The sequence below is a fragment of the Leptinotarsa decemlineata genome, unplaced genomic scaffold (genome assembly GCF_025532065.1).
Source record: "Leptinotarsa decemlineata unplaced genomic scaffold, Ldec_3_MD MMD2_tig00004307_RagTag_RagTag, whole genome shotgun sequence".
In the NCBI taxonomy this organism is placed as follows: Eukaryota; Metazoa; Arthropoda; class Insecta; order Coleoptera; family Chrysomelidae; genus Leptinotarsa; species Leptinotarsa decemlineata.
The window spans coordinates 17,990,910-18,017,805 of NW_027412606.1; the positions used below are offsets into that span (position 1 = coordinate 17,990,910).

Consider the following 26,896-nt stretch of genomic DNA (forward strand, 5'->3'; position numbering starts at 1 on the left):
ACCCCACATGTCAGTTCTCTTGTTCGAGAAACTCTAGTATTGAGTACAACTCGTTGCTTTCGACCACTTAGATAGCTATCAAAAAACAAAACAGATTCTTCTGAGAGTCCAATATATCTTAGAATATGTTTCAGCGCAGAATGATTGAGGGTATCGAAAGCTTTCGAATAGTCTAAGAGAACTAGAACAGTAATCATTCCCGAGTCAGTTGCCTGGAAGATACGATCTATCACATTCAGAAAGGCTGTCGCGCAGCTATGTCCTTTTCTGAATCCAGATTGAGTATCCGGCAAAATATTATATGTTTCCAAGAATTTCACAAGTTGATCTTTCATACTTCTTTATAATAATTTTGAGACAACGGGTAAAATGCTGATTGGTCTCAGGTCTTTGAACTCACTGACCACCTCACATTTCGGTAATGGAATCACATTAGCCAATTTCCACTGAGTTGGATATACTGAATATTCAATGCAGAAGTTCAAGAGGTGAGAGATATATTCGATTATGAATGGACAACATGAATGATGAATTTTATGTTGAGACCGTCAGCACCTGCAGCCGTTGTTTTTACTGCCAGTAAATACTTGAAAATGTCGTTATTCTCGATTCTGCTAAAACTCCAACTTACATCGGGACCAACAAGTCGACCACTGTAGTACTGTTCAAAGTCCGAGCCTTCACCGGCAGGGTGAACTGAGTTTAGGAAAAAATCATTTATGTCATTCACATCTGAAAGATGATCTGGAATATCGTTCTTCTTTTTCTTATAATATATGTTGAGCTTTTTTAAAGTGTCCCATGCATTATTAGTATGCTTGATTCAAATAGGCTTTTTTCTCCCTCTCTACTGATTTATTAGTGAAATTTCTAAGGTGCTTGTATTCTTCAAAATCGCGAATGTTCTTGGTTCGTTTGAATTTTTTAAGTTTTTTATCGCGTTCTCTCATCATAATTTTAATATTGCCGGTAATCCACGGTTTATGTTTTTTCCTAATGAGAGTTGTTTTGAAAGGCGCATGTAATTCCAGTAAGGTGTTCATGTTCTCGTTGAAAAAAGTTATTTTTTTGTCAATGGTATCCAAGCCATAAATATGGTGCCACGGAATTGACTGTAAATCAGTATATAATTGATCTTCATCAATATTTTTAAAGTCTCTGTACTTAATCATTTTGTTGCTTTCACTTTCACCAATCAGGTTGAGGGTAAAATAAACCAAATCATGGTCAGATATGTGTGGAACATGAAGAGAACTACAATTTGTAACTTGGCATTGATCTGAAACAATTATCAGGTCTAAAATAGAAGAGGTGTTCTGAGATATTCTTGTAGGAAAGTTAACTATCTGCTTCAACCCAGTACTCATAAATAATTCATTCAACTTCCGAATAGAAAAACTATAGAAATTTGACAAATCCACATTGAAATCGCCCTTACATATGATTTCATCAAATTGAGGTACAACTGAGATCAAACTGTTTTCAAATTCATTGACAAAATTTGTCAGGTTCAATTTAGGCGGCTTATAAATACAACCTACCGCAAAACTCATGTTTTGCAACCTCACACTCGCCCACAAATCCTCAATGTTATCATTGTTGGGAAGGTTAGGAAATTTGAGAGTGTTTTTCAAATAAATAGCCAACCCTCCTCCTCTGGTCCCTCCGCACCTATCCCTTTGCACGACATTGTAACCAGGTAAACAAATATCTATAGTACGACAAATACTGTTCAGCCAAGTTTCACTCAGAGTGATGATATCAAAATCATTTGACAAAATTAAATTTACGAAATCATTATAATGAGCGACCAATGACCTTATATTCAGATGGCATAGATTTATTTTCATATTTCCGACCTACTTACATGCCAAAAAAGGCCTATGAGAGGAAAAAAGCATATATATACATCGATATCTAATATACCAAAAATGAACTCAAAAGGAAACCTATCAATCAATTATAATTATTGCAACAATAAATACAATACATATATATCATCTCAAAATCTATCACCAATTCAAAGAGAAAAATGAACTGTTTCAAATGGAGAGCAATATCAACTTGATCTGAAAACATATTGTTTGTTTGAATTCAAAACTGTATCCCTTCAAATAATTCAATTCGTTTCTGACAAGAGTTTTGTGAATATATACAAAAATATATTATGATCGACTGAAGGCAACGGGAATTTTTTATAGAACGAACAGGATTTCTTTCAAAGAAGTATATCATTCATTTCAGTTTGAAAAAAACTGTTTTATTTGAACATAGATATTATTAAAAAAAAATTAAATTTAGTATTATGAGGAAGTGACAATGTAGAACAGTGTTCGGTACGCGCCAGTATGTGTTGGATAGTGACGTTGGTGTATTGTGATTTTAAGGAGGAAGTGTCTGTAGGTAGTACAATTCTTTTCCGATAACTTTGTATCTACCATAGTGAAACAATTTGTACTAGACTGGGATCTTACACAGTTGGAAGATATTTTTATGGGTAAGTATTATAATTGGATTAAATTGAGGTGTTTGGGTTACTTAAGAAAGAAACTCCACTATATCAGTAAGTACTGCGTTGTATACTAGTACCGAAGAGAAAGTGGTAAATTTTGACAGCAATTCTTAAATTTGCCCTCATTTTGCAAAAGTTATATCACTGCTTCGTAATTTTTCACACATGCATTATTATATTCGCCGAGCTCTGCAAGTGTATATTAATTTGAAATGAAAAATCCCCCACGTTGAATCAAATTCGCCTATCTCTTGATTTGAAGATATATTTTATTTTGTTTTAAATAAGTGCATTTTCTCTTAATAAAATTCGATTTTCTCTTGAACCGAATTCATTTTTTATTGAACGAGAGAGGTACTTATAATTTCGACAATAAATTATAGTACAAAAAATACTAACATAGGCACCAGTAGGTTTAGAAAGCACCTACATATGACAGCCACTTTCTGATTTCAACATGTAAATATTTGTTGAATTCCGAAATGTCTTTGCTTTCTATAATTACTTCAGAAATGTTTTTATGTTATTCATTGGGAACAAATTGAATATACCCTACTCACTTTGTAATTATTTAATAAATTTCCTTTAGGAATGTAAGAAATAGGTAGAAATATTACCAAACTCACTAGAGGAGAAATCAGAATTTTCAAAAACGTGAAAACAGTGAATGTTTTCATTTAAATAGCGAATCACACACCTTTATGTATGTTTATATTCTGTAATAATACTCACACAACACTTTGAACACCTATAACGGTTCCAAAAAGGCAATTTTTCTGTGAAGACTTCTGTCCACCTCTAAGGGATTTGAGGTTCGTCTTTTGAATTGATTATTTATTTCTGATCAAGGAATGTTCAAGCACCTTTTAACTTGATAGGAATCGTATGTTAAACAATATGACCTCAGACAAGTTTGAAATTTTGAGGGTTGTTGTTCGTATGCGGACAATTGTGTTGGTTAACGGAATTAAAATTTTTTTTTGTTTTTTGATTGAGTGACAGCTGTTTTCATAGTTTTACCTTTCTAGATATTTGAAATAGTGGCTAACGATTATGTGCTAATTCCTTCTTCCGTTTCAGGAGCCAGCTGATGGATGAACAAAAGCAGAATGCAGAACTTGATAGACGATGGTGATTTTTTTCATTTTATTCACCAGAATGGCATCTAGTTTTAAAAACTTCATTTGTGTAAAATTACTAATAAATTAATTAATTTTCTTGTCTGAGTTGTAATGTCGTTTATAGGCTTCGATTTTATTTCATTTGTTAATTTGCAATTTGTCAAGAATATGTCTCTTTTTTTATATATGTTCTTAGGTTGAATATTTATTTCTGTTATTTGTATAACTGTAGGAACTCTAAATAGTGTGCGATTGGAATATGACATTTAAGCAAAGATTAGCAAAGAAAATTTAGTTCTCTATTACGTTTTGTTTTTTATCATATGCTTTTTCAGGACAATATTTATGATTTGTAATTGCAGATTCATATTACAGATGAGATACTTTGGATTCAAGTGACTAAAGATATCCATATGAGAAGGACAGTTTATAAACAGAAGCATAAGCGCATCTTCGATGAAGTAAATGAGTTTATTTGATTTATACAAATAGAAGCGTTTGATTGAAAAATGCTTCTCTTCAAAGAAAAACAACTGATTCCTTCTGCGGAGATATTTGAATAGTGTTAGTTAACATATCATTCTTTCAAAACCCAAAAAAGTTTTGCTTCGAGATCAATTTTGCTCACACTAAAGAATGCATACTTACTTCTCTTGAGCTAATGTGATGATTTCACATTGCATACATTGAAATGTATGCACTCTTGATGGAATTTTTTTTTTACTTGGAAGAAGCGTTTATGCAGTGCATTTGAATTAACGATTCAAATTCAACTCGAAAGAATATATTTCTCAATTTATAAAAATATTTCTTCATGAATATAGGAGAGCAAGATTTCTTTAAATCAAGATAATGTTCTTTACTTTGAGATTTTCATTTTTACTGTGCAGACAGTGAAATTTGCCTCATTTCTTCAAAATATTTCCATCTAACGAGGGATAAGTGGATGGATAGGACCTGGTACGTAATATTCAACTCGCAACAAATAATCCAAATCGAATACGTTTCACAAGTGTCTGATGGTTTACCTTCAGCTTTCTGCGCGGCATTACCTGGGTTAGTTCTTTTTTCAACAAATTCGTACGTCTACATGAGAGGCAAGGGGTAGTGTGTTAAACATACAATTATTCAAAACCAAAATGATCCAAATCGGTCTAGACTTTCTTTTTTAGCGAGACTCATGAACAGCAATTCATTTTTATATATTAGATATTATGTCAAAGCCATTCTCATTATTTCATCCAATGTCAAAATGAATGTCGAAACTTCAGTCGATGTCATAAAAACTGGAATCCTTGCACACTTAATCTGACGACGTTCTACTCATAGGTCTTGCCCAGATACATCAATATATAGCGCCGACTTGAGGTCGGTGGTAGATTGTACGTTTCTGAAAAACGCAACGCAGGATTTTTCTGAAAATTCCAGATTTCACATTTCCTTTTCTGTTCTATCGATCTAATATATTTTTAGCATTGCGGTCACTTTCATTAAACGTCTCAATATCTCAATTTTTTTTACTGAACGTATATTAACACATTTTGAAATCGCTTTTTCATTATAATATTTTTATATCAATAAATACTGTCATTACTATTATTTCCATTATGCATAAAAGTGGTCAAAACTTAAAGTTAAAAGCGCCTTCAACATAAGCAAAACGTTGAATTAGAATAATACTGTTAACGTTTTGGCATATCTTTATGCATATCCAGAAGATTCCATTCGTAGTGTAGAAAAAGGTTTGGGTGTATCACATGCTTCAGTCCAAAAAATTTTGAAACATAACGAAATGCTTTCTTATAAATTTACCAAAATTCATGCTCTCAAAGCAGAAGACTTTGAACGTAGAGTGCGTTTTAACGAATTTCTTTTACATATACAAAAAGATGTGGAATATTTGTCAAAAATAATTTGCAGCGACGAATCAAAATTTACGAGGGATGTCATTTCTTATAATATATATATTCCTTATATTATAAGGAATAAATGATTTTGGGCTGATCATAATTCTCATGTGACGAAGTAAATAGATTCTCAAGAAAAATTCAACCTGCATGTTTTTTGTATCTGTATCTCCAAATATTAAGCACGACTGTTACCGATTTTCTCTAAAATTTATCTATAGAGCAATAAAAGAATTCGGTGAATCGTCAGCTCATTCCACCCAGGAAGTTTCCAGAAAACATCACGAAATGTTTGAACTATCGTTGGTTTAGGCGTTTAGGGCCATGAGATTGGCCTCCAAAATCATTCGATCTCACGCCACTTGACTTTTTCATGTAGTTTTCTACAAGGTGTAAAGTACTCCAGTGCCAACCAAAACGAAATGCGACAGCGAATAGTGCGGTGTATTGAAGATCTGGAACCCCATGAAATTGAAAAGACAACCACAAGTCGCGTACAAAAAAACATTCCAAAATGTGTATGATGTAATGGACAACATTTATTGTGAAAACGTAATATTTTGTTTTTTTTATCATCCTAATTCTGTTATTTTCTGTACTTTCACATGTTATAGCCCAGAAAATCTTACTATTTAACTAGAAATACCTGATTTTTGGTACAGTTGTTCCCTGGAAACTTTGAGCCATAGTTAAGGAAATTATTTTGTAACCTTAGCAAGTTACTCTCGTTCATTGGTGTTGATTCAGGATACATTTTCTGCAAGTTCTGACAATGACTTGATCACTTTGTTCATGTGTAATGAATAATTTTATAATAACTTCGTTCGAGTAATAGATATTTGCATTTGGATGATGTTTTGAAACACCGTCAATAGCTATTTGTAAATCGCTTATAAAAGTAAGTAGACTTGATAATTTCACTGTTAACTAAAGCCAAATTAAAAAAAATGTTTCCAGAAGAAGTGACTTTATTAGGAAAACTTTATGATTCAGGTATGTGGACATGATATATCATTCAGAAACATTTTTCATCATCTTTCAGTTTATCGAGTAATATACAAGAGGTTTCATTTGAAAAAATAACTTTTGACCACTTTTAGGCATAATGGAAATAATAGTAATGTTAGCACGCCCTGTATGACATGGAGTCGATTTCTTGATGTAAGTCAAATACTTCGAGTTATTTAAACTATCATCGAAATTTCAAGTTTTCATGAATAGAGAGTACTGATGTACTTAAGTTCAATTAGGGTTATGTTTTGGACCATATACCATATTCAGCACACATTATTTTTTATTTCGAAAACCGATAGAGATAAGTATAGAATATTATATATTTATATTTGTTATATTTAAAAAAATGAAACTGCTAGTACTTTTTGATAAAAGTGACAATGCCGCAATACTGAAAATATTTCAGTCAATAGAATAGGTGAAGAAATGTAAGACGTGAAATTTTCAGAAAAATTCTGGGTTGCGTTCACCATAAAAGTCTAATCTACCGTCGACCGTGAGTCACGTTGTATATTTACATTGCAAACTAGGAGATGGAGCATTTGAGATGAATAAATCAACATTTCCAGGATACTACTCGAAAACGCATATTTTTTTTTTCAGAATAATAAAAATTCATTCATTAGTTCATTAATTCAGATATGGTTAACTATCATACAAATATTTCTTTTCAGATTTCCATCAGCGGCTGGATCATTCAGGAATTGTGCCGGTGTAGAGTGTAATCAGTGTTTCCGTTCGTAATAGACTGAACAGTGATTCATTCGGTCTGAACCGTTCTTTTTCTGTTCGTAAAGTGTGAATGATGTTTTCGGATTGCTAGTACCCAAGCGCGTGATTCAGTTGAGATAATTTCAATTTCGCAATTTTTCCGAGGTTTCTATATCTCCGAAGGTTTTTCGTGCTCGGCTATGCAATTTTTCTAAAGAAAATAATGAAGTTTTCGGATTGTAACTTGGGTGCATAAACTTGTATCATTCACTAACTTCATAAAAACGGCAAAAAATAACAAAATGGGGCGTAAACCCCAACACACCAATCAGGGAATGCAGGAGAGAAATGTTCCGAGTTCTTGGCCGCTTTATGTTCTAGTTAGCACCGTCGCTATGGCCTGTTATTTGAACGGTTTGAATGGCGACTTCGTACACGATGATATTCCTGCGGTGACTGTTAATAAAGACGTGCTTGCTATTAACCCTCTGAGCCACGTATTCAAGAACGACTTCTGGGGAACTCCTATGGCTCATTTAGACAGTCACAAATCATACAGACCACTCACCACTTTAACATTCAGGTAAGACTATTTATAGGCAAATAGATTGAGAAAATATTGATTGGTCGATTAATATGAATATGTTGAATATAGATACTACTGAAGTATCAAAATTGAATTTTTCCAGGCATTAGTTCACCATACATTGAGATGAAAAATGTTTCATAATATGATTTATCAAGTACCTACAGACAATAAAGTGCAGCAATTATATTGAGCTAGACATATATATATATATATATATATATATATATATATATATATATATATATATATATATATATATATATATATATATATATATATATATATATATATATATATATATATATATATATATATATATATATATATAGGTACTTGATAAATCATATTATGAAAAATTTTTCATCTCAATGTATGGTGAACTAATGCCTGGAAAAATTCAATTTTGATACTTCAGTAGTATCTATATTCAACATATTCATATTAATCTTAACTTAACTTAAATTAACTATAAATCAGTTCAATTTGTGAGGTTGCAGTAAATAGCTGGGCTGTTACAAAGAAAACTCTTTGTTATATGTCAAGCTTTCGGTATATTTCACACCTTCGTCAGGACAACTACAATAATAAGATTAAATATCTTGTGAAAAATATATAAATATGGAGAACTTACTAACATGAGAATAAAATATAAAATGGTTCAAAAACAGATGGAAAAAACATGAAATGATGACAGTTGTTCAAAATTTGACTGACAATGTCGAGTGGGAAACTTCTGAATGATACTCGAATTACTAGATCTTTTATTTTCTTCATCATATTTCAGTAGGTATGTGTAAATTTTGCTATTCTTCGTTATTGATATGTATCAATTCCAAAAATATGAATAAAAGAACTGATATTGATAGTCTCAGCAAAATTTACACATACCTACTGAAATATGATGAAGAAAATAAAAGATCTAGTAATTCCAGTATTATTTATAATTTTCTCACTTGACATTGTCAGTCAAATTTTGAACAACTGTCATCATTTCATGTTTTTTCTATCTGTTTTTGAACCATTTTATATTTTATTCTCACGTTAGTGAGTTCTCCATATTTATATATTTTTTACAAGATATATAATCTCATTATTGTAGTTGTCCTGACGAAAGTGTGAAATATACCGGAAGCTTGACATATAACAAACAGTTTCCTTGTAACACTCCAGCTATTGACTGCTATTGACATAAATATAAATAAATAAATAAATATATATATATATATATATATATATATATATATATATATATATATATATATATATATATATATATATATATATATATATAAAGAGAGATTTTATCGAGTGGGTATGATATAAAAATCAAAAAATGAAACAATTAGTGGACACAACACTCCAAAAGTGGGGCAAACCGCGGACACGTGTTTCTGGCTATTGGCCTCATCAGTTGTTGTTGACTCCGTGCATATGTGTTGTTTCCTGCTTTCGGCAAACAAGTGTTGCCCATCTTTACACTTGGCTGCACCGCGCTGATGAGGCCAATAGCCAGAAACACGTGTCCGCGGTTTGCCCCACTTTTGGAGTGTTGTGTCCACTAATTGTTTCTTTTATATATATATATATATATATATATATATATATATATATAAATCGGTTTAATTTGTGAGGTTGCAGTCAATAGCTGGAGTGTTACAAAGAAAACTCTTTGTTATATGTCAAGCTTCCGGTATATTTCACACCTTCGTCAGGAGAACTACAATAATGAGATTATATATCTTGTAAAAAATATATGAATCTCACTAACGTGAGAATAAAATATAAAATGGTTCAAAAACAGATGGAAAAATCATGAAATGATGACAGTTGTTCAAAATTTGATACCAACTTAGCCATATATTGTCATATATTGAAGTTAATAATCGTACACAGCACTCAAGGAAATGGCAAACCATATACACGTGTTTTCGATATAGAAATAGAAGTTAATAATCGGACGTAGCACCCAAGAAAGTGTATTAACTTCTATTTCTATATCAAGACACTCAATAACGTTCATGTTATATAATATGTTAATATAAAAATTGCACATAAACCTATTTCAACAATTATTTTCTTTTTTCAAATTCAAAAGATAAAATCCCAATAAAATTTCAATCCCAATTAGTTTATAGTATTCCTTGTTTAAGTTACAGTGTTGAATACATCGGTCAGACTGCCAGATTATTAAAAGACAGAATATCTGCACACAAAAGTGATTGTAGACTTCATCCAGAAAGGTGTGCCCTTAGTGAACATGTTTATAATAATGGACATGTAATGGATTCTAACTCAGTAAAAATCTTGACTAAAGAGAGGAATGTTTCTAAAAGATCATTCCATGGAATGACTTACGTTTCGCAATCACGAAATTGTTCAAATAAAAAAACTGACTTACAACATTTAGGTGAAATATATTCCTATTTACTTTTTATTGACAAAAATTGGAATTCCTTCAAAGACAACTCATTTGACATTACTTAATTTCATTTATCAACTTATCAACAAAAATTATATAACAAGCAACAGTAACTCTTCGATTAATTGCACCAGCGGCAAATGCCAAGCCTACTTCTTCTTGAAAATTTTAATAAATTGACAAGTGATGTGGTTCTAACCTAAGATCACTACGTTTATTCTCAAATAAAATTTTATGAATATTCATTATTTAACGCATATATATTGTAGCTTCCATTTTGATTCATATGTCTCGTATATGTATAGTTGTTATTTGTTTTTATCATGATCACAACGTTCATATTTTGAAATTAACTCTAACTCAATTGTGACCAATCTCACTAACATTGTGAGTATTCAATTATTAACTTAAGTTCTGTATAAATTCAAAGTCTATCATGTTAGCTCCCTGATGATGACAATAACCATTTTCGAAATATTGGAAATATCATGTTATAAGAGTACACTTGCGCTCCGCTGCTATCCCAAATAACTCCAGGGATTTGTATATATATATATATATATATATATATATATATATATATATATATATATATATATATATATATGTAATATTTATATAAATATACTATTTATTACTATTTATATATATTTATTTATATACTATTTATTATATACTATATATATTTACAAAACTTGGGAATTTTCTTTGGGTGATCAGCAGAACGGAAGTGTACTCTTATAACACAAGTTATTCCAATATTTCGATAAAAAAATGTTGTATGATGGTAATACACTATAAAAAATTATTAATATGAAAGGTCACACTTACTGTTAGTGAGCTTGGCCATGTCGAGAAGAATGTTACATTTAAACAATTGAAACATGTCAATACAATAAACAAGTCACTGAATAAAAGAGGTTGACTCCTCACAGGATACAAAGAAGAATATTACATAAACATTTTACTAGGAATCGGTAATTGTAATTCATGTAATTCAGTTTGAAAAGGTGTGTTTGTTTGTAGATGATGAGACATGGAATGAAAGAGAACTTATTATGGTGCAAGTGTGATCAGAGACATCTGCTGTTCTGTAAGTAACTCAAGGAGAAAATCCAAAAATCAAATATGTTAATTGATTGAACAACATTTTCATTAACGAGTGTGTATAATAGGCAGGTAGGCAGGTAGGCAGGTAGGCAGGTAGGCAGGTAGGCAGTTATAGCTACCTGCGTGACTTCCGGGTCCAGGATATAAATACAGAGATATAAATATTAACGAGTGTGTATAATATAAATCAAAAAGAAGAAATTTGTGGACAGAACACTCAAAAAATAAGGGCAAACCGCGGACACGTGTTTCTGGCTATTAATATAAATATTAACACCCGTTAATATTTAAATCTCTGTATTTATATCCTGGACCCGGAAGTCACTCAGGTAGCTATAGCTGCCTACGTGGTGATATTAGATGATGCCTGGGAATTCTAGGTCTTCTAATTGAAACTACAAATGTGCGGTTAGCTCCTGTTGGTGACACCGTGCATATGTGATGTTTTTCATTTTTGGTAACCAGTTGATGTCCATCTTTGCAATTTTCTGCACCGCACTGATGAGGCCAATAGCCAGAAACACGTGTCCGCGGTTTGCCCTTATTTTTGAGTGTTCTGTCCACGAATTTCCTCTTTTTGATTTATATTATACACACTCGTTAATATTTATATCTCTGTATATAATATATATATATTTATATATAGATATATATATATATATATATATATATATATATATATATATATATATTATATATATATATATATATATATATATATATATATATATAGAGGAAGGGTAGTCGTTGCTGACTAGTTAAGAATAAAAACTATTGGATAGTGGGGTATTGCAGCAAGTAAATGAGTCCTCATTTAAGTTAGTCCAAGCTTTCGGAAATATTTAATTTTAGAACGTTAAGAATGCCGGAGTGACATCTGTCAATTGATAAAACTTATATATTCTCACTGGGAGTACCAAGTGTACTCTAGTGTATAATGTAAAATTTATGTTTGAATAAAATTGTTATAAAAGATCAAATTTAAGATTTATTATACAATGGAATCGTTCAAATCGATATTGTTTTTGTAAATGCTCTGGTATAGAGTCAATAAGTAGGAATAAATTCCACTCAAGTGATTAATATCTGTTTTTTTGTTCATACAATTGTTATTTTCAAAAATGTAAGACATTTCTAGAAAGGACCTCTTAACTGAGATTGATTCAGTGGTTAATACTTTCATTGAGTTATAATCCATATGGTGATTAATTTTATTCACATGGTCTGCTGAAGAGGTATCTTTCTGGAGGTAATCTACAGTCACTTTTGTGCGAAGTAATTCTAGCACCTAATGATCGTGAAGTTTGGCCAACATATATCTTATCACATGATTGACACGGAATACTATACACAACATTCACTTGGTTTATTAAAGGGACCTTGTCTTTGACTTTGCTATGGATTGATTTAATGGTAAGTACCGTTTTATTGGCTATTTTAATGTTAGGTGAATTTTGAAAAATCCTAGATAGTTTGGGAGTGATCTCCTTGACGAAAGGTAAGGATGTAAAAATGAATTGAGCTGGAGCATCACCAGTTATATTGTCATTGACAGGGAGGGTTAAATTGGAAGTTAAATTGGAAGTTAAATTATAGTTTTCCAGAGATGTTGGTGTACTGAACAAAATATTATTCACCAAACGAATTGGATAAGAATTTTCTATGAGAAGATTTGCAAGAATTTCAAGATTTTTATTATGGAAGCTTATATCTGAGATTTTCAGCACTCTATTTTTCAGTTGCTTGACCAAGTTCACTTTCATTGAATGTTTATGATACGATAGGTAGTTCATGTATCTACCTGAGCTGCAAGGTTTTCTGTACCAGTCAATTAAGACTTTGTTATCTGTTGTTCTGATGAACTTTGTATCGAGGAATGGTACTGACTGCAAGTTATCTTCTGTTTCTATCGTAAACTGAATGTATGGGTCGTAACTGTTGAGAGTGTCAAGAATCTCATTGATGCCATCATGAGGCAATGAAACTATGATATCATCAACACATTTTTTCAAAAAATGGTAATAAATTTCGAAACACCGTTGAATGGTGAGATGTGTTATGGATATGATTGGTAATAACGTTGGAAGCCCTTGCCATAGTGATATTTCTCTGAGACTGGTCTAGAATATTTGATGTAATATAATCTACATCAGCTGAAATACTCTTGATAGGAATGTCCTCACCTACTACTGGTTCAATACTCAATTTGGGGCCTAATGCAAGAAACTTTGATACCTCATCAGGGATGGGTATGTTCGAAATGTTCTTAATCCATTTAGGATTTGATTTTAATTTCAATTCTAAATTTGTTTGTTTTAAACTATTAATTTTAATGATATTTTTTAATTTGACTCTATGGAAAATTTTGTTATATGCTTTAAGTTGTCTACTAATAAAATTTTGAAAAATCAATTCACCTGTTTGTGATATTATATTACTCTTTAGTGACTCCAGCAGCTTTTCCAATTTCTGTATCAATTTATGATTTGACGAAATTTCTATATCCAAAAGTTTCATTCCTAACCTGTAATTTTGTTCTTTGATGTTGGTGTACACTTCTTGTCTTTGTAAGAGAGATTCTATCGGTCTGGTAGTATTCGTGATGTGATTCGGGAGAATGTTAAATTTTCTGCACTGTAATTGGAAATTTTTTCTATTAATCTCTTTGGCTAGTTTCATTTTAGTTTTGGACCATAGTTTTACGTCCTTCAATGTCATGTCTCCGTAAGTAGTTCCAACGGATTGGTAGAACCCCATGCCTGTAGATAAGAGGAAGGGTAGTCGTTGCTAGTTAAGAATAAAAACTATTTGATGGTGGGGTATTGCAGCAAGTGAATGAGTACTCTTTAAAGTTAGTCCAAGCTTACGGAAAATTTTATTTCCATCATCAGGCAAACTACAATAATATAGGTTTTGAAGTTAGATCAAAAATAATAATTGTTCATGACTTACATCTTATGTAAGATTTATTTAAATATTTAAAATATTTATTATACAATGTATAATAAATCTTAAATTTAATCTTTTATAACAATTTTATTCAAACATAAATTTTACAAACAGGTGAATTGAGTTTTCAAAATTTTAGTAGTAGACAACTTAAAGCATATAACAAAATTTTCCATAGAGTCAAATTAAAAAATATCATTAAAATTAAAAGTTTAAAACAAACAAATTTAGAATTAAAATTAAAAATCAAATCCTAAATGGATTAAGAACATTTCGAACATACCCATCCCTGATGAGGTATCAAAGTTTCTTGCATTAGGCCCCAAATTTAGTATTGAACCAATAGTAGGTAAGGACATTCCTATCAAGAGTATTTTAGCTGATGTAGATTATATTACATCAAATATTCTAGACCAGTCTTAGAGAAATATCACTATGGCAAGGGCTTCCAACGTTATTACCAATCATATCCATAACACATCTCACCATTCAACGGTGTTTCGAAATTTATTATTGAAGTCAAAAACATTTTTGAAAGAAAACCCAAATTCAATCTTAACTTCTTCAGACAAAGGTAATATCACAGTGGTTATGGAAAAAGAACAGTATATAAATCTGTCAAATGAGATCATCCCAAATAATAACATCATATACAGAATTAAATGAAGATCCAACAACCTCCATCCAAAGAAAATGTAATGCCTTCATTAAAGAATTGAAAGATAGTAACTATATTGATGAAAAAATAAAAAAGAAACTTACTTGCTATAATGGTATCGCTCCAAACCACCAACACTGACATAAAAACTTGGCAAGTTGACTTGGGTGTCACACCAATAGGTGGTTTCACTTATGTTTCGCTTGCGTTTATGCAGCTATTTTCATTAAGTAGTTTCTTGGTTTTTTCCATTCTGTCTTCAATCAGGGACCGCCTGCCTGGTAGTGACGATGCCCAATAGGCTGAAACAGCTGTCTACCGGTGGCTCTTAGATTGAAATCAATATATATTTCAAACATATTTCAAATATTTCAAACAATTCCTCAATATCAATTATTAGGACATCTATCCTCATCATTCAGATTTCATTCTTGCAAGAATAATCCGTATGAAACGTTTAGGTGAATTAATAGTCCAACGAAATTGCGGTTGGGCCCCGGTTGAGCCTTCAAATTTATAAAATTAAATTTTGTATAAGCCTAAGATAACACTGATAACGATTGTAGCTGATGTAATTATTTAACTTCCAAATGCCAAACTTCGGTGGAATCGAGGTGACGTACGATAGGCTGTATCGTTTCGTCTTTGACTATGGACTATTGGCATTTTTATAATTCTTCCACGTCTTCAAACAGTTCGTCGTTTATGAATGCGTCTTTCGTCTTCGCGTCTTTACGTCTTATCTCTGACTACCTAGTACTCACTGTTTGTAACCAGTATCGTAACCAAGACAAGTCAGAGTCGGCATTTGTAAGTGAAACAATCATAGGACTACTGAATCCTAAAAATATTTTTTCGTGATTATAGACTATTACAGCATAATATACAAAAAGAAACAAATTTTAAAAACTATTACTGGAAAAGAAACAGTGAAAAAACTTCAGGAAATATTTTTCAGGCTAGGAAATCTACTTCCAATAACACTGAATAATGTAGACAACTCACCATTCAGGAGATGAAAAAAATCCTGCATAGAAAGAGGCATCACTTTTCATTATATTTTTCATTATTGGCCACAACAGAATGTGAAACTGAAGAAGTAGAACCGGGACATTTCAAGTTGTAATATAGTATAGTTAAAGCACCATGTATAGGCAATTCACTATAAGTACAAACAGCGCGCGCATACCTGAATACCTGGTCTCGGGCGAACCTCTCTCACTGTACATGCCCCATTACCTTTCCAGTTTAATACAATTGTGTTTGTGGAAAAACGTAGTTTCAATTAAACACCACATTTCTGGCAACGAGAATCAAGTTTTATTATACAATGTTTAACCACTAGCATAATTGCTAATACAGTTGAGAAAAAGCACAAAGTCTTGTGCTAGGGAGTTGAGGATGGCTTAGAGACGAATTCAAATGGAGTTCAACCCAGCTGTTATTGACTGGTCTGTGCATTGGAAGACGTTGCAGCAGTATTTATTCGCAAATAATATTACTGACGAAAATATCAAGCGTGCAATACTGTTCTACGGTTTGCCCCAGGATGCATACGGGTTGCTTCAAACCTTATGTGTGCCAGATGAGTCAGAAACGTCCAGTTTGGCGATATTAACCGTTCATTTAGATAGTCATTTCAAGAAACAAAATGTTTTTTTGTGGAAAGATTTAGTTTTTATTCAGCATCCAAACATAAAGTGCTCAAGAATGGAGTGCGCGGTTGAAAAAGCGATTTGGTGAATCTTACGATGCGAAGTTGTATGATGAATTCATCACAGGCTACAATTCGGCCAAGGTGAGAAACAGGCTGTTCAGCGAAAAAAGTTTAGTAATTTTTTTGAATGCATTACAAGTGGCCTTGACAGAAGAAGCGTTTCAGGTGGAAACGGTTCAGTGTGATACCGAAATCAAACGTGAACCCAATGGAGCCGATGTTCATTGAATCAGTCAAAGGAATGAATGTCACAAGGAGGTTCCCACTGTGGAAAGGAGCATTCATCAGTCGAAGGAGGAGCTGAAAGGAGTGGGGAAGTGTTTCGTGTTAAAGTGAAGTGTTTTCGCTGCGGAAAAGGTCATTTAGCAAACTTTTGTCCGTATCGGGAGTACACTTGAAATACATGCTCAATTGAAGATCATCTGAGTTATGTTTGCAGAAAACAAAGAAATAGGCTAAACTACCTGACTCAGATAAAGTCTGTGTCACAGGCTATGTCACAGAAAACACAAAATATTTTGTGTTTTCGGCAGAAATCAGATGAGCCCATAACCATAGGTATTCGTTCAAATAACGTTCCTTCGAAAATGGAATTAGATTCAGGTGCTGTAACATCTGTTTTGCCACTTTCGTTGTTGAAGAAACATTTTTCAAAGGTCCAAGTATTTGGAATTTACATTACGCTCATAAATTTTTCTGGGGTGCTATTTGAGGGTAGAGCAAAATTCCAAGTAGTTTACGGTTCAAAACGAAGCTCCTTAGATTTTTTTGTGGTCGATTCGAAAGGTCCAGGACTGAATCGCAGAAATTTCATAAGATCATTCAATATTGTTTTTCAGGAAGCAGAACATAGTATTCATAGTTTACAAGGTTATACGTCATTTGAAGATAACTTAATGAAAACAATTCCAGAGGTGTTTTCAAGAAAGCTAGGTTGCTTCAACAAAATTCTGTTGTAATTACGGGTCGACCCAAATGCTCAACCTAGGTTTTGTAAATTTCGACCTTTACCCTTTGCAATGGAGAAGAAGGTTGATGAAGAGATTGCTAGGCTTTTGAGTGATAAAATAATTTCTGGGCAACACCCGTAGTACCGATTCTAAAAAAGATGTCACCGTTAGGGTATGTGCCGATTATAAAATAATGATAAATCCTCATTTAATAATTGATAAGCATCCATTGCCTCGAATGGATGATGGACCATTACACACAGAATAATGAATTCTGACGACTATTCCAACTCACCGGGGCTTGTTTCATTAAAATTTTCTTCAATTTGGTTTGGCATGTTGGGGTTATTTCAGGTTAGTGAGTGGGTCTATTCGACCCTCCACCGCAACCCGTATGGGTTTATTGTGGCTCACGCCCATTCAGATTCGACCAAATAAACACAGCTTCTCAACGAAGCTCATTAGTTTGTGAAGTGAGTGGTCTTTCAGGTCAGATGCTCTGCCGAACTCTTGAAACCTGATTCGGTCTCCAGCGGGACAGGCACAAAGTATATGCTTTGCTGTTTCATCATTTTCCTAACAGAGGTGACACACACTGTCTTCCGACAGTCTGAGTCTCTGCATATGATGATTCAAATGACAGTGACCTGTAAGAAGGCCTGTTAGACATCGTCGTTCATCCCTATTGTAGTCCAACAACTGTTTGGTGTCAAGCTTCGAAGGGTGAATAAACGCCTTGGAGTGACCCGATAATGGAAGAATCTGCCAGAAGTCCATAAATCTTCTTGCCATCCAGGTGTTCAATTTTTTTTTGCCAATGAAGTCAGAGGTCATTTTCAGTAGGTATGCTGTGACTTCCAGTGTCAACCAACACTCTGTTGCACTCTGCATTGAATTGATTTCAGCAATTGGCAATGTGCACAAGTTTGTATGCAGTCCATCCAGCCTCTTTCTTCAGAAGAATGTGGAGAGGAGGTAGATCTAGAAGGTTCTCTATGGCCTCTGACGGTGTGGTACTTATGGCACCACTGATAGCCAGACAAGCCTGTCTCTGTAAGTCAGAGAGCTTCGCTTGGGCCGTTTTCTCTGAAGCCTTCGGCCACCAGGCAATTGCATCATAAGTGATCATTGGTCTGACAATCATCACATAAATCCAATGGATATGTTTGGAACCTTAACCCAAGTTTTACCATAAATTCTTCGACATGTCCATAGAGACAGTCTGGCGTTGTGTGAAACTTTTTCCAAGTGAGCGTTTCAGGTGAGTCTTTTATCAAGGACAATGCCAATATATTTCACCTCCGTTCCAAATGGAATGACCTCACCATTGGGGGAAAGTTGCGTTAGATCGTCCAATTTTCTCCTCCTGGTGAAGGGGATTAACACAGTTTTGCTGTGGTTGACAGACATCTGCTCCCTCAGGCACCAACTGTGAACATCGTCCAACATGCTTTAGAGGATATTCCAAGCTACCCTTCCCGATGTGGACCTCACCAGGATGACAAGGTCATCTGCATAAGCTTGCATATCAACTTTTCTTATGTCAAGGGCGTCAAGCAGAATATCCAGCAGGAGCGACCACAGAGGGGGAGATGGTACCCTACCTTGAGGGCAGCCGCTGGTGACTGTGACTCTAAAAGCCTTTCCTTGAAGTATCGTAGTTGCAGTTCTGTTTACCAGCATGGCATAGATCCAGCCAGTTATGGTGGACTTTATACCTTTCGTAGCCAGAGACAATCCTATAGATTAAGGAAGTGCATTGTGTGCATTCAATATCAAGAAATACAGCAACCGCAATCTCCTTGTTGTCAAGGGATTGGGAAATTTTCTCAACAGGGTTGTTTAATGCTAAATCTGTCGATTTGCCGGTTTACTGGTGGTTACTCAGGATGAAAGCATATAATGCTACCCTCCTGATGTGTCTTCCATTATCCTCTCAAGTCCTAACAACAGGAAGGATGTAAGGCTGATTGGTCGTACCGATTTAGGGGGTGGGTTCAAACGTGAAATGTGTCTCATTGGTTAAAAATAATTAAGTTCAATCGCAGGTTACTAACACAAATAATCATGAAGGAAAAAGAAAATGTAACTTCAGGATAGGACAGATTGTGTACGTTCGAGATTATCGAGGGAAAACACCCGTGTGGTGTAAGGCTGAAATAGAAAAATTTCTAAGCAAAAATGTTTGCGTTGTAAAGGTTTCTGAAGATAATCTGAGTTGGAAAAGATATTTCATTAAGATAAGATATTGTATTGACGACGAATTCACTTTGGATGATGATTATTTTGATAAGAATTCAAAAGCAGAAGTTTCTCCTGAAACGACCTCATACAGACCGGGTTCTTCGTCAATACAAAGCTCTATCTCAAATGTATTAGATAAGAATTCAGCTCACTTCCCCTATGAACGCCCTAAGCGGAATAGAAATGCACTTGATAGGCTCTGTTACAACACATTCAACGGAGGAAGTGTGTAATGTAATATAGTTAAAACACCATGTATAGGCAATTCACTGAGTAACAACGGTGCACGCACCTGAATACCGGGTCTCGAGCTATAATGTTCCATTATCTTTCCAGTTCAATACAGTTGTGTTTGTGGAAAAACGTAGTTCCAATTAAGCACTACACAAGAAGACTCAAAATCATTCAAGCTTGAGGAAACTTCCACAAACGAGATATGCTAGCGTATGTGCCACAGTTCACCACATTCTGTTATAGGCAAATCAGCAGTTGAAATATTTTGTGCCGTCAATTTAGGAATGAAATCCCGCTCCTGAAAGATATCGAATACAAAAGAATTACCGAAGAAGTTGGAGACAAAGATCGAATGAAAGAGAAAATAGAAGAGCAGTACTTGAACGAGAAGAGAAAAGCTGTCAAATAGAGATTAGGAAGTAGGAATATAATTTATCCGAGAAATATAGAGAAAATCAACAAATTAACACAAGTCTATGATCATATTCCCCATAAAATTAAAGAAAAAAACGGTGTTAAGTACAGAACAAGACTGAAGAAAACAGTCTCGAAGAAATATTGTGCATCTGAGAAGAATTTGGGAGCAGTGGAAAGTGGCAAATGGTGACCTCTCAAATGAAAAGGGAAATATTTTGAACGAATAAATTTCGAAAAGAAGCATGTTGACAATTGTTAGACATTGTTTTTCAGGATATATATATTGATGTTTTTGAATTTGACATTAAATATAAAGTTTGTCAAACGGTTGTCAGAAGGAGCAAGTTTGATGATGCTCTCATCAAATCACCTATCCGATAAAAAACAATATGATGAGTATGAATATTTCATATCTTCTTCATATACTACCGCCTCCTGAGCGCCGTAAGGTTTGAATCCAGAACCTTTCTGTTCCTATTTTTCATTGATAGTTTACATGAATAATTCACAATTCAAAATTGCTTTATAATGATGACTCTCAGGAGTTGTAGCAGATATCTCACAGAAATAACTTACCTATTTGATTGGTGTTCCAATATTTTTTTGATTTACAACATTGTTCAATATCATATTTTTTTCTAGAAGAACTCAATCGAGTTAATCCTGATTCTAATCAGCAACTTACCTATGTTGCACGTATAAACTAAGATTTTTCATCCGCGAATTGAATGATAGAATTCATATTGAAATACAACGTATTTCAATTTTCAATTTTTATTAAGTATGTCTCAATCGTTGATCCACCAACATGCCACAGTTTTTTCAGTTGAAAAAATGCATGATTAAAATCTGAAATATCTTTCAGTTAATTTTCATTCATTGATCCTAGAAAAAATATTCATCAACCATTCCTGATTTCTGAGTGGGGGAAGAGTCCTTCAATAATTCTAGTTACAGTCACCTAGGGACTTCCACGTGATTTTCCTTCGAAACATTATTCCAGACAGAGAACGCACAAACCTTGTAACGAAATAGGAAAGTCCCCCGTTGCTCGTACCTATTATACTGAATTATTGAATAATCAATTCTATTAAAACTCCACGTAACAACAAACCGCACTCCGTGGGTAAGTACTGAAACATATTTTATTCAATCCCTGGACTTCCGAGTTCTAGTTGGAAGGCTATATAACTTCCGTATGTACTCCACGAACTTTAATCACTCTTGAATTGACCCAGAAATGAAGTGGAACTGAATGAAGGTGAATGTTATATCCCACTATCGAGATTCATTTTCAAGACAGTGTGTTTGATAAATCCAGAGGATTGGTTTTTATCAATTCAGATAATGTTGCATCGGTTCTTCAAAAAAAAAGCATTCTTTGATGGTGAGGAGGTATGATTGTTTAATATGTGATATATGGCATGTCAAAGATTGGTTATATGCATTCAGGTTCAAAATACAGATTGGGAATTCCAAACTGGCACAGCAAATACTTTTTTATTTTCAGAATTTGGATGGCGGTTCTGTTGGCATATATTCAAAATACTATGAAGATATAAATACTTTCTCAAATATGTCTTTCTTAAATTGGGCTATTGCACTATTTTCTAAGGCCTGTTTCCATTTAGATAATAATTTTTTTGGCTGTTAGAGACAAATTCAAAAACACTGCATCTTTTCCCATTCAGATCCAGAAGCCAGTTTTAACGGAAAGAAATCAAAGAATCCAGAGCCGCCATACATACATTATTTTGACGAACCTAATATTTTGGCATATTTCATCAGTTCGGACTCGTCTAGTATGATATAAAATTATTCATTCAGAATTTCGAACCATTTTATATCTTATTAGTTAACCACCTTCAAACAAACGAATAAATAGATTATTATATAATCGAAAATATATTCTGACTTGATAGCTTGAAATAAAAGCCAGTTATCAATGTTCTTGCTCATCACATTCTGAGAATATTGACGTTCATTACTAGCGGTGATCTGACGTCAGGGATTCGAAAATATATTTTCTGACGTCTCTGAAAGGGTCCTACATTTGAACTGTCAAGTATGCACACTTCCTTAACTATACTCGTATATAATTCATTATCATTATCAGTTCCAGGCCTTGTGCTTATTAGTTATTGTATTTCTGTCGTTTGAATTAACAAAAAATTATATAATCGACAAATAGCAGAACACTGGTTTATGTGCCCATAGTTGAAAAAATTTGTTGGTTTATTCAGTTACCGAATTTAATTCATCTACATTTTCAAAAACATCAATCATAACATAATCTTTTTTACTGGTAATAATTTTCCCCCTTTTAGGAATATATTCTTCGAATATGCCACAAATGGAGTGGGCGTTTATAGGTTGAACATTCTCGAGACCAGCAATGCTCTTCAGTTTTGTAATTTGTATAGAGTTACAAATTTTCATTTCAGTTATTGTACTATATTTGATAATTTCTACATTTCTGGGAGTGACAAATACTATTCTTATTGAAATGAATTATTGTGGAGTGGATTTGATTACTCAAACACATCTACGTCTGTATTGAATCAAGTTTATAGTATTCTATCGAGAAATTTTGTATATTCTCATTGTTATTTTTGGATACATTCAGAGAAAATTGAAAGGTTGCCAAAATAAAATAATAACCACTCATAACAGAAATTGATTCGAGGAAAACAGTAATGACTCAGTTTATAAATCTGGAGTAGTATAATTTAACAATATTTTTTAAATGGATTTGGGGGCATATTTATAACATTTTTTTTTCATCCAAAAATGTTCACCTACATCATTCCTTGATGTAAAAAATTAAAAATATAGACGGTGTATTTTATCATTTTTCAGAATTTTGTATTTCATCCTCTTTATTTCATTTTCACATTTCCTACGAATTTTCTCTTCTATGTCGATTTTTTCACTTCTTTTCATCATAGTCATCCTCTTCTGATTCAAAAATATCTCGTTTCGCAACTGTATCTATTTTTGGTATCTCTGAAATATATTCTTTCCCAAACAATTCAGCTTTCCCAACAAAATTACTGGTTGCTGCCGAAAACTTTTCTCGTAGGAAGTCACCATTCATTTCCTTTTCTGAAAATTGACGTTCATATCACCGATAGGACTACTGCTTTAAAATGCAGGGGAAGAGTTACTTCAACTTCCATAAACAAACATAATCCGTTAGTTCCATGGAAAATATATATTTCATCTGAACATCAACGAAGTAGTGAGTTTTTTTTTCTACTGCTTACGAAACTTTCTGTTTTCTCCATTCCGTATAAAATGGTTCAATTTGTTGAAATTTTCAAATGGGGAGATATTTTCGGATGGAATTTGTTTTTGAGAATGGAATGTTTTTGATTTCAACTTTTCAGTCTTCATACACAAATATGTGGAAAACTTCCGGAGAAAGAAAAGAAGAAGTTTATGTTCAGATACAAAGAGAGGGAAAAAGATCTCTTTTACTAATAATTTTACTTCAACGTTGATTATGTGAAAGAAAATGTTTTTTCGAAACAAATGCTTTCATATGAATATTGAAATACATGAAAAACCATATTTTTATCAGTCTGTCCATCGACCACTCGTTATGGAATTGAAACAGATATCACCACATGAAAATAACACATGATGAATGTAAAGGAAATTGCTACAAAATCTATCTTGCATGAATCTTTAGCATATTGAAGCTGTGTTTTGGGTTTCGATCCATTTTCCGTGCTTTTGATCCACACTAGTATTATTTCCACAACGTTTCGACAAAGTCTCATCCATCATATTCTGGTGATATCTTTTTCTTAATTCGAACATGTTGAAGATATGGTGGGTTTCTTTCACTGCTTTTTTTAGACCGATGACCTGTGTTGTCCTGGTTACCGGTGCTGCCCCGCTTACCTTTGTCATTATACCTGAATTATCACGTGCTAAGTTGTTTCGGTTTTGGAATTTTACGATCTGTTTGATTTTGTGAAGTGACAAAATGGATCTCCACCTTGCTGGTAATCTGTGCGCGTCACCCCTCTTATTCATACTACTAGGCCATTTATTGATTTCAATAGGCTCTTCGTTTGATAGAGAGAAGGAGTAGATATCCGGATATCTATATATATATATATATATATATATATATATATATATATATATATATATATATATATATATATATATATTTATCTATATATATATATATATATATATATATATATATATATATATATAATATCTATCTATATAATATATATATATATATAATATATCTATATATAATTCGAGAACGGTTAATGCAGTCGAGCTGCTCGAAAATAATTCCATGAAAATAAAAAAATGATTAGATAAGTACTTTTCGATCATTCCCATATTGATTTCAATTCAAGAGCCACCGATAGACAGCTGTTTCAGCCTATTGGGCATCGTCAGTACCGGGCAGGCGGTCCTCGATTGAAGACAAAATGAGAAAAGCCAAGAAAGTACTTGATGAGAATAGCTGCGTAAACGCAAGCGAAACATAAGTAGAACCACCTATTGGTGTGACACCCAAGTCAACTTGCCAAGTTTTCATGTCAGTGTTGGTGGTTTGACCACCAACACTGTTGAAGTTCCAGGGCATACTACGATATTTTTTCTTAGTCGAAAATCAGGATTTTTTATTAGCGATTTTTTTATTGAAAAAATCACTACGCCACTGGATTCAGAGTGCCTCTAAACAGGTGTGACCAGAATGTCATGAAAAAATATTCTTTATGACAAAATTATGACAACTCAAAAATTCGAAAACTCACGCAGCTAACAGTCACAAAAAACCCCTATATCAACAGATATAGCCACGAGAATATTTTTTCATGATTTCAACAATAAAGTGCCGCCAGATGAAATGATATTACAGTTTGACACTTGTGAAAGATTTAAGTGTACTATTGTCAACAATATTCACCTTATAGTTCTTTGAATTATTTTGTGTCATGGCTGCAAGAATGAGCGCAAGAGAGAAAATTGAAATTGTACGCCTTTCGAGAAATGACGTTAGAAGTGCTAAAGAGGTTTGAAGAGTATTCAATGAGAGACATCCAGATCGTCCTCGTATTAGCTGGGGTACGGTAAATGAAATAAATAAAATATTCAATGAAACTGGTGCAGTATCAAAAATGATGTTAAAAAGTAATCCTGTACAAAGACGAAACAGGAATGACAGGAATGATCAAATCATTTTAGATTATTTCGGAAATAATCCTAATGCCAGTATAAGGAATGCCACTTTGAATTTGAATATTCCACAAGAAATTATTCGGAGATGTCTCAAGGCGAAGAATATTAAACCTTTCAAGCCAAAATTTTTACACACACTTCAAGAAGGCGACGAAGCAAGACGCCTGGAATATTGTTTATGGGCCCAAGGGGAATATTTAAAAAATAGAAATTTACTAAAAATATTTTATATACCGACGAAGTCACTTTCACTACAAATGGAGTAGTGTCATCACAGAATTGTCGCTATTGGGCAGCGGATAATCCTAACTGGGTAATAAACTGTAAAAACTGGGGACTTCTCACACAAACGGTTTACAAAAACCGCTCAAGAGATAGAAATGAACTTTGTGCAAGAATTCGACAGGTATGTGCAGATATTAGCCCTCAAGAACTAAGGAACGTAATCAGAAACATTCGTAAGCGCTACGACACATGTATCGAAATACGTGGTGGATTAGTAGAGGCTACTGGAATATGAGTAAGAATCAATTGTTGCACTAAATCGAAACATTTCAATAATTAGTTATTAGTTACCTTCATTAAAATTTTTGCTTCATTGTTAGTTGAATTGTGTGAATGTAATTCCGTTGTTTTCATTAAAAATATTTACGCTATTTGTTTTTTTTTTTCATCTGGCGGCACTTCATTGTTGAAATCATAAAAAAAATTATATATTGTGACTGTTAGCTGTGTGAGTTTTCGAATTTTTGAGTTGTCATAACTTTGTTAATAATGAATATTTCTTCATGAAATTTTGGTCACAGCTATTTAGAGGCACTCTGAATCCAGTAGCGTAGTGATTTATTGAATAAAAAAATCGCTAATAAAAAATCCCGATTTTCGACTAAGAAAAAATATCGTAGTATGCCCTGAAACTTTAATAAACACTTCAAATATTGTCCCAAGGTAGACCTTTTAGTACTTGACTATACAGTACACTGTATATATACATATATATATATATATATATATATATATATATATATATATATATATATATATATATATATATATATATATATATATATATATATATACACATCGGAAAAGTCTAGGGATATTTTTATAACATACTAAATATCATT

At 33.1% G+C, this 26,896-nt stretch overlaps 1 protein-coding gene across 1 annotated transcript in view; it reads left to right on the forward strand.

Annotated features, from left to right (window-relative positions):
- Positions 1–26,896, forward strand: part of LOC111505504 (protein O-mannosyl-transferase TMTC1) — an 816,809-nt gene that overhangs the window by 36,143 nt on the left and 753,770 nt on the right. The window contains exon 2 of the mRNA XM_074179103.1: positions 7,229–7,848. Coding sequence (XP_074035204.1) covers positions 7,568–7,848 — 281 coding nt within the window. The 5' untranslated portion in view covers positions 7,229–7,567. The remainder of the gene's footprint in view (positions 1–7,228; positions 7,849–26,896) is intronic.